The sequence below is a fragment of the Urocitellus parryii genome, chromosome 7 (assembly GCF_045843805.1).
Source record: "Urocitellus parryii isolate mUroPar1 chromosome 7, mUroPar1.hap1, whole genome shotgun sequence".
Classification (NCBI taxonomy): Eukaryota; Metazoa; Chordata; class Mammalia; order Rodentia; family Sciuridae; genus Urocitellus; species Urocitellus parryii.
Window position 1 is genome coordinate 158,622,588 of NC_135537.1, and position 8,530 is coordinate 158,631,117.

Sequence of the window (8,530 nt, forward strand, 5' to 3'; positions counted from 1 at the left end):
AAACGAGAAACTCCAGGGAAGGAACACTGGCTGGACAGAGATGGGCGGTCAGAAGGGGTAAGGGAAGCCAGGGGGTATTGATGGTGACGATGGAACTGAATAAGTAAATAGATAAAATTCCTTCTGTGAGGGATGGCCTTGTCCCCTGCAGGTGGCCCACTTCGGGTCTGCCCAGTGGAGCTGGACACTGCCTCATGATGACCACTAGATGGCGCCAGCTCCCCGGGCAAGGGAGATAGCAAGGCCTGGCCTGTTCACGTTGGGCTTGGTTCCTCCTTTGAGTTCCTCCCCTCAGACAGAGCCAGCCCAGTTCCTGTGGTGGTTCCTAGGCTGCATGATACCTGGGCTCCAGGGACCAGCTTGCTTCAACAGGTACCTTTCTCCGTGCCAAAGCCAGGGTGGGCAATGGACCTTGTTTTGGACATCAGCCAGTGCTGCCCTCTTTCCCTCCCACCAGCCTCCCAGAGGCACTGGCTGCCCTGCTTCACCCTTCCACCCAGGGCAGGCCTCCAGCCAACACTTGCTCATCTTGTTAGCCAAGGTGAGGTCCAGTGGGTGGCACTGGTCCCACTGCATCCTTCAGTTACCTCTCCCACCCAGCTGTTGGTGGTTCCATTCCAGTTGGTCCCTCAGTGGGCCCACTCAGGATGCCCCATTTAGGAAGTCGCTCCTCTTTTGGCCCTGGAGTCTTCTGCCTGACCCATGCCTCCTACAGACATGGCTCAGCCTCAGCCAGGGGTTTGCCAGAGCAGCACCAAGATGGTTCAGTCCCTCTTTGGTGTCAGAGATTCTCATTTAGACACTCAACAAATGTCTACTGAGCACTGTCTTAGGGATCTGGAAGGCAGCAGAGAACAGGAACAGCAGTCCCTGGCATGCAGTGCAATGGGGGACAAGATGTCAGCATGACTTCACCAAATAATTGTTCCTTCAAGTCCCTAATGTTGCAGTTTCAGTCCCTTTCTAGAACTCTTAGAATTTCCTGAATGGGCTGAGCATACCTGTAATTCTGGAGACTCTGGAGATCGAAGAAGGAGGATTGCAAGTTTGAGGCCAACTTCAGCAAATCAGTGAGGCCTTAAGCTGCTTTGGGAGAACTGTCTCAAAGTTAAAAAAAAAATTAAAAACAGGAGGAGGCTAGGGATGTGGCTCAGTGGTAAACTGCCCCTGGGTTCAATCCCCAGTTCAAAAAAAAAAAAAAAACACCAGAATTTAGAAATTATCCTCATGCGACCCACCACCACCACCACCTTCAGGCTTCCAGATTTCCAGGTCTGAGCTCATTGACTACTGGGGAGCCACGGGTTGGGTGGGGTCGGAGGCAGAAAGCATGAGGCTTCTGAGTCACCTGTTCCTTTTGCTCTCAGTTGAATGAATGAAATGAACCTGAGACATGGCTTGCCCGACGCTGTCCCTTCTTTGTGGGGAGTTGGGGGCTCCAAGCAGGCCCTGGCTGCCTCTCCCGCTCCCATCCTCCCTCAGAGGGGAACCCGCCCGCCCAGTGCCCTTCCTGCCCCGAACGCCGCAGGCTCTCTGGGCTCCCTCTTGGCACCAGAACAGAGGGCATCCAGAGCGGGTGGCAACTCGCCCCGCCACGGGCTCAGAGCGGCTGGCGATAGGCGCTGGGGGGACGCGCAGATAGACAGACAGATAGCGCTCCCCGCGCCCGCCCCCGCCCCCACCTTTCCCACGCGAAGGGCGGCCTCCGGGACGGCCCAGGCCAGGAAGGCACTCGCTCCTGCCCCTGGGCCTCAACCGCGACCCTCTGTCTCCGCCAACAGCAGCTCTCAAAGTTCTTCCAGCCTCAGCAGAATGCCAGGGGCTCTGGCCTTGGAAAGGGGCACAGGGGCTCTGCACACTTCTCCGTCTACGCAAGAGACCCCTCCCGGGTGCTGGGATAGACACCGGACTTGGGGAGGCGCCAAGCCCAGATGTAACCACGAGGTGGCGCGCTGGCACCGCGTGTCCTCGCTGGCACGCGTTGGCCAGGAGAGTGCAGGACAGAGAGACATGGCATGGGGAAGAAGTGGGCAGGAGAAGAAGTGAGATTGGTAGAAGGTCTTCCTCCCTCCAAAGAAAGGTGGGGGTCAGAAGTAGGGGTGGAATGAATAAATGGGCTAGGTGTCTGGAACAGCTAGGATGACCTAGGAACTGGGCTTTGTAGACCAAAGAGGACCAGGCTCTGGGGATCCTCAGGTAGGGAACCCTTCATCCGGAACTCTATGGTGCAAAAGAGATCAATGTAGCATCATGTCTTCCCCTATTGGGGACTGGGAAGGTACTGAGAAGTCTATACACATCTGCATGGCAGCTCATTCTCCTTTCCCATGCCCCCCCACCCCTACCCCCCCACTGCCAAACTTTCTCACATACACGCCTGCATTCTCTGAACATCCCTGTACACTGTGGAACACACCCCCAAGCACTCCTGTCCCATACATTTGAACCCTAAAAATGCCTACACTCCTCACTGCTATCCCATACTGCACAAAATCTGCCCCTAGACTTCCTAAAGCACACAGAGAGTCAGCCTGTGTCCTTACTAACCATATGGGGACACCAGGTCCCTTTCTCCTTCCATTCAACCTGTGCTATCCCTGTGCACAGGTAGTTTGGGAGATAGCTCTAGCATAACCCCCATCCTCCCCATCAGCCCCTAAATTCACACAGCCTTGCCCCTGTAGGATCCTCCCAAAGCCAAATGATTACTTTTGTAGGCCCAAGGTGCTTTTGCAAGGTGGGTCCCTGCTTCCATACATTTTTTTAAATTACATTTTATGACTGAATGGCTATAAAGATAACATACGAATATAGTCAAACATCTTTTTAACCCCAAAGAAGTAATCTTTTTTCCTTCTGATCTTAAGAGAGATTAAAACATTTTCATGGACCTTGAGTCCTTATCACTTCATCAACTGACACTTGCATAGCACGCGCACGGGCGCGCGCGCGCGCGCACACACACACACACACACACACACACAGGATCATCTTGGACCACCTCCTTCCACAAACACCCAATGGTTAAATTCCCCTCCTTCCCCATTGCACCTAAGCCCACCCCCAGCCTAGAAAACAGATGAAGGATACTGGGGGCTCTGCAAAGTCACCCCTTCCCCAGAGTTTATCTGGACTAAGAAGATAGAAGGAGCAACTGTGTGTGTGTGTGTGTGTGTGTGCGCGCGCGCGCGCCTGCGTTTTGGGTAACAACAAAGAATGGGGGGGGGGCGAGCAAGAGAGCGAGAGCGTGTTTTGCCTCCAAGGCAAGACTTGCAGCCAATCAGCGCGCAGGAGCCTCCCTCTGCGACTCCAACATTGAGTCTATAACCGGCTGGCCGGGCGGAGCTGGCAGCATTTGACTCTGGCTTGGGACGCGAAGAGAGGCGCGCAGAGAAAGCCCGACTGACTGGCGATGGTCTGAGCGCCCCTGGGCCACCCCCTCCCCCGAGACGCGACCCGGCCCTCCCCTCGCCTTGTGGACACACACACACCCAGCCTGGTCTCCTCTGACTTCTCAGAGCTCCTCTCCACTTCGGCGCTCCTCGGCGGAGGCCAGCCAGGGGGAGGTGCGGCGCCCGCCAGCATGAGTGGCTCCTTCGATCGCAAACTCAGCAGCATCCTCACAGATATCTCCAGCTCGCTTAGCTGCCATGCGGGCTCCAAGGACTCGCCCACCCTGCCCGAGTCTTCCGTCACGGACCTGGGCTACTACAGCGCTCCCCAGCACGACTACTACTCAGGCCAGCCTTACGGCCAGACCGTGAACCCCTACACTTACCACCACCAGTTCAATCTCAATGGGCTCGCGGGCACTGGCGCTTACTCGCCCAAGTCGGAATATACCTATGGAACCTCCTACCGGCAATACGGACCGTACCGGGAGCAGCCGCTGCCTGCCCAGGACCCAGGTGAGGACCAGGCGATCGCCGGGAGGGTCGGAGACCCTAGAAGGTTCCCGCGGGAGACAAATGCGGGGGAATGGAAGTTTAAATCTAGATCTGAAGGGTAAAAATTGCACTGCCTGGAGTCAGAGGAGGTGGGCTAGATGACCCCCAGAGGGGCAGACGACCCTCAGTGCCGAGACTGAGCGTTAGAGACGCGGAGCCTGCTATGCGCTGTGTCGCAGTCTCGGGTGAGGATCCGGGTGAGCTGGGAGAACAAGGAGCTCCGGCTTGTCAGGGAAACTCTGAATCGAGGTGATTTCGGGGACACTTCAACAGGCGGCCCTCCATCGGGTCGTCGAGGACTTGAGGCTTGGCAGCAGGGACTGACTCCAGGGACCCTTCTTTCGTCGTGGGCTGGGGTGACCAGGAGTAGTGGGAGGCTCCTGGCAAAAGACGACAGGAATTAGGGGAAATAGAGACAGAGAAGCAGAGAAGGTGAAAAAGGTGGAGACAGCAAGAAGGAAATGTGGAAAGAAAGAGCGAAAGGACAGAAAAAAAGAACAGTGGAAAGGACGAGAGGGAGAAAGTAAAGAAGGAATGAAAAGAAAGAAAAGAGGGAAAGGAAAGAAGGAAGTGCATTATTTTTGCAACTTTTTGGAAAACCTAAAACTATTCTAAAATAGAAGATCAAAACGGGGTGGGAGTACGAAAAAAAGGGAGGAGCAGCCGTCGGCCAGGTGGGACTGAAGGGGGCGGCCAGCAGACGGGCGGCAGGATCCTGGAGGCTGGGAGGCGAGCTGGGAGGGCTTCGGGAGCGAAGCTGCGGCGGTCCTCGCCCAGGGGGTTGCTATCGCCGGGGCTGGGCTCCCGGGGCCAGGCGCGGAGCTGGGAGCGCCGCGTCGTGGGCGGCCGCCGGTCCGGCTGCGTCGCCGAGGTTCCCTCCCCCGGCGCGGGCGGCAGAGAGCGCCGCCCGGAAATCCCGGGGCGAATCTGTGGGCCAGAGGGAACGGAGACCCGCGGGGCTCTGGAGCACGCTAGGGTCTCAGGCCAAAGCTGAACCGCCCCCAACCCGGTGCGTTTCCTGTAGTGTCGGTGAAAGAGGAGCCCGAAGCCGAGGTGCGCATGGTGAATGGGAAGCCCAAGAAGGTCCGAAAGCCGCGCACCATCTACTCCAGCTACCAACTGGCCGCTCTGCAGCGTCGCTTCCAGAAGGCCCAGTACCTGGCGCTGCCGGAGCGCGCAGAACTGGCCGCGCAGCTGGGCCTCACGCAGACACAGGTAGGTACTGGGAGATTGAGGTTCTCTGGACGGGGCAGCATGCGGGATCCCAGGATTCCCGAGGGCCCCCGAACTTGGCTAACAAATAAGAGCTCTCTGCATGATCGGGGAAACCCTTGCTGTTGGGACGAGGGACTCCCAAGTTTCAACTTTTGTTGCAATGTTGGGCTTTAGCACATGCTGTGTAAGTGTGAATAGTTGTGAACCTGTGCAAATGTGTATATCTATCCCAGAAAGAGATGAGCGCACTCCAGAATCCCTAGTTCCCAAGGTCCCCAGCATTGCTGGTCAAGTCATAGGAGTCCACGTTGTGTTTTTCCTCCATACTAGGCGGGTGCACCAAAGGGTGCGGGCGTGCATGCGTACAGGGTATATGTTTGCACACGTGTCAGGGTCTGCACAAACATGGGAATGCTCACATGAGGAGCGTGATCCTTCAAGAATGTCATTGCATACAAAAATGGAGGACAAGTATGTGACTGCACACCAGTGAGCAATACCAAAATGCATGCTTTTATCAAAACCCCACATTCCTGCCCAGCAACCAAATTCTCTACCCTGCATCTGCCAGGGGTCAAGAGGAGAGGTTCCTGACCAAAGGCAGATGGAGACTGGAAAGTGGAAGCCCCACCCCCATCTTCAGTGTGTCCCTAAAGTCCCCAGCAGCCTGTCACTGCTCAGGGGAGGAGTGGCAGACACCAGGCTCCCTACAGGTGTTGACAGGCGGGCCTTGGTTGTGGCTGGCTGCGTGGGGCCTGGTTCCCCGGGAATCTGGGTCACCCAGTAGAGAAGCTGATTCATTGTTTGTACCAGTCATGGGGTGGGGAGCAGCAGGGGGAGGGGGAGATACCCCAAGGGAAATTTAGGGAATCATGGCTCACCTGCTCCTGAGTTCCCAGGTCCCCCCACTACCCAGCCTGAACCCAAATAACTTCAAGCCTGGATATGTGAATGTGGCTGCTCATGCTGTGGAGTGTTTATCTGGGTGAATCTATGAATGTGTGTAGCTTTATAGTCTGGCGTGTGTGTGAGTATAGAAATGCAAGTGTGGGTGTATGTTTGTCTCTATGTATCTGGGCACCTTTGTTTATGGGCATTTAAGGTGAATGAAATGCCACAAACTGAACACCTATCTGGCTTGCACCCCCCACAGAAGGACCAGGCAGAAGGTGCCTCTGTCCTAGCCTACGCTTAGCAATAATGGAGGAGCTAGGGGCAAAGCTGCTGTTTCCCTTGCCCCTTCTTCCAGGAAACAAGGAGGACTGCTCATGTCCCCCTCGGGCTTCCTTTTATTGAGTGCTTACTATATACCAGGCGCTGCTCTAAATTTTCATATGTCCTAACTTATTTGAGCCTCATAATGATCCTATGAGGTAGGAAATTGTGCTGTCACTCCCATTTCGCAGAGGAAGGTGAGACCAGAGAGGTTAAGCAACTTGCCCAAGGTCACACTTAATGGCAGAAGAGAACCTGGGCTAGGCAGTCAAAAGTTCCTGGCCACAATTTTATCACGGATTGGGGGGAAAAAAAAAAAAAAGATATTGGATTTTGAGGATGATGGGTTTCACCTGATTTTCTTAGGTACTAGCCTCACCTTCTCTGGGTTGGGTTCCCTGTGGGGTTTTCCTGTGGCATTCTGAGAGGCTAACTAGCTACCCCTTTCTTGTCCTGCCCAGGTGAAAATCTGGTTCCAGAACCGTCGATCCAAGTTCAAGAAGCTCTACAAGAATGGGGAGGTGCCCCTCGAGCACAGTCCCAACAACAGCGATTCCATGGCCTGCAACTCACCGCCATCGCCAGCCCTCTGGGACACCTCTTCCCACTCAGCTCCGGCCACTGCCCGCAGTCAGCTACCCCCACCGCTCCCATACAGTGCCTCCCCCAGCTACCTGGATGACCCTACCAACTCCTGGTACCACGCACAGAACCTGAGTGGACCCCACTTACAGCAGCAGCCGCCTCAGCCAGCCACCCTGCACCATGCTTCCCCCGGGCCCCCGCCCAACCCTGGGGCTGTGTACTGAACACCCATCTGGCTTGCACCCCCACCGAAGGACCCCTGGGACCAGGCAGAAGGTGCCTCCGTCCTAGCCGACACTCAGGAATCATGGAGGAGCTAGGGGCAAAGCCCCTGTTTCCCCCGCCCCTTCTTCCAGGAAACAAGAACTTCCAGTGAAATTTGCATGGACCAAGGATGTCCCCTGAACTTCCCTCTCCTGCTTAGAACTGGGATACCCCTGCAGATATTGGGGCATGCCGCCCCTGGAGGGACTGTGGTTCCCCTTCTGCTCCTGGAGCCTGGATTGGCTCTAAATGGCTCATCACCGCCACCTTCTAAGTACTTGTTCCCCAGACTGGAGACCTTGGGCGTGGAGGAGCTGGGAGACCAGGTGTCATGGATCCTAACCCCTGCCAGACCTGGTCTCTCCTCAGCAACCTGGGCCCTCCCTCTCCTGCAAGGCCTTTCTGCCAAAAAAGACATTGGACATCAGGACTGGGCCTCAGGATGGGGACCTGACCTAGCCCCCCACCCTGCACTTCTAGTCCTCGGTTAGGATTTGAGGGTTAAACCAAAGAAACCCCCCAAGTGAGGGAATCTGAATATCTGGGGCTTTCAAGGGAAGCATGAAAGGAGCCATCTCCCCACTCCAGTGTTGGGAATGGGGGGGTCTCCCCTGTTTTCCCTAAGGACCCATTTCTTCTTCCGTGTACAGGACTTTGCACAACTTCGATTTTAAAAGCTGTTGAAAAATAGGAAAACAAAGGGCATTGTTAACAGATAGGACCAGGTCTCCCCTCGGGTGGGCAGCTACCGTCTGCCTCCGTCCCACCTCACCTCTTCTCCAGTAAGTTGGCAGTTTGGGTGCCAAACTCCAAATCTCCAAGGAGACATACCAGGCAAGACAAGCCCCCAGACACCCCCTTTCCGGTGGCCTTGGAAACAGATTGCTCCCGCTGAGCTGGAGAGTGCAGGGTGAGGTGTGTGGGAGACAGGAAGGGAAGGGGGATACTCAGTGCCTTAGTGGGGAGGGCTGGCAGGGCCACTGGGTCCCTGGAGGGCTGGTGGCACTGCCCGTCCCCAGCCCAGGCGCCCCCCAAAGCTAACTTTCTTATACCCCTGATGTGGTAAAACATGGAGGAAACGGAGAGGTAAAAGACTGTAGCTTTATATATAGTATGTATTTTTTTTTAAGAGCGAGGGAGAAAAGCGGCCCCCTCCCACTGTGGTTTCCTATTTATGTGGCCTTCTCCAACCTCCCTGTGTTCCGAGCTGAGAGAAAGAGGGATGTGGGCTCCGGCTGGATTGGGGTTTTGTGGGAGGTCAGGAGTGAGGAGAGACATGGGGGGTCTCCGAGTCCCACCCCAGG

At 55.8% G+C, this 8,530-nt stretch overlaps 1 protein-coding gene across 1 annotated transcript; it reads left to right on the forward strand.

The window, feature by feature from the left end:
* The first annotated feature begins 3,583 nt into the window (after positions 1 to 3,583).
* Positions 3,584 to 7,186, forward strand: Dlx3 (distal-less homeobox 3). The gene is made up of 3 exons (XM_026387146.2): positions 3,584 to 3,908; positions 4,972 to 5,162; positions 6,839 to 7,186. Exons 1-3 carry the CDS (start codon positions 3,584 to 3,586, stop codon positions 7,184 to 7,186), a joined length of 864 nt encoding a protein of 287 aa, XP_026242931.1.
* Positions 7,187 to 8,530: the final 1,344 nt, after the last annotated feature.

Coding starts and splice junctions, on each gene's coding strand:
- Dlx3 (XM_026387146.2), top strand. CDS start 3,584: ATGAGTGGCTCCTTCGATCGCAAACTCAGCAGCATCCTCACAGATATC. Junction 3,909..4,971: donor GCTGCCTGCCCAGGACCCAG/GTGAGGACCAGG, acceptor CGTTTCCTGTAG/TGTCGGTGAAAGAGGAGCCC. Junction 5,163..6,838: donor TGGGCCTCACGCAGACACAG/GTAGGTACTGGG, acceptor TGTCCTGCCCAG/GTGAAAATCTGGTTCCAGAA.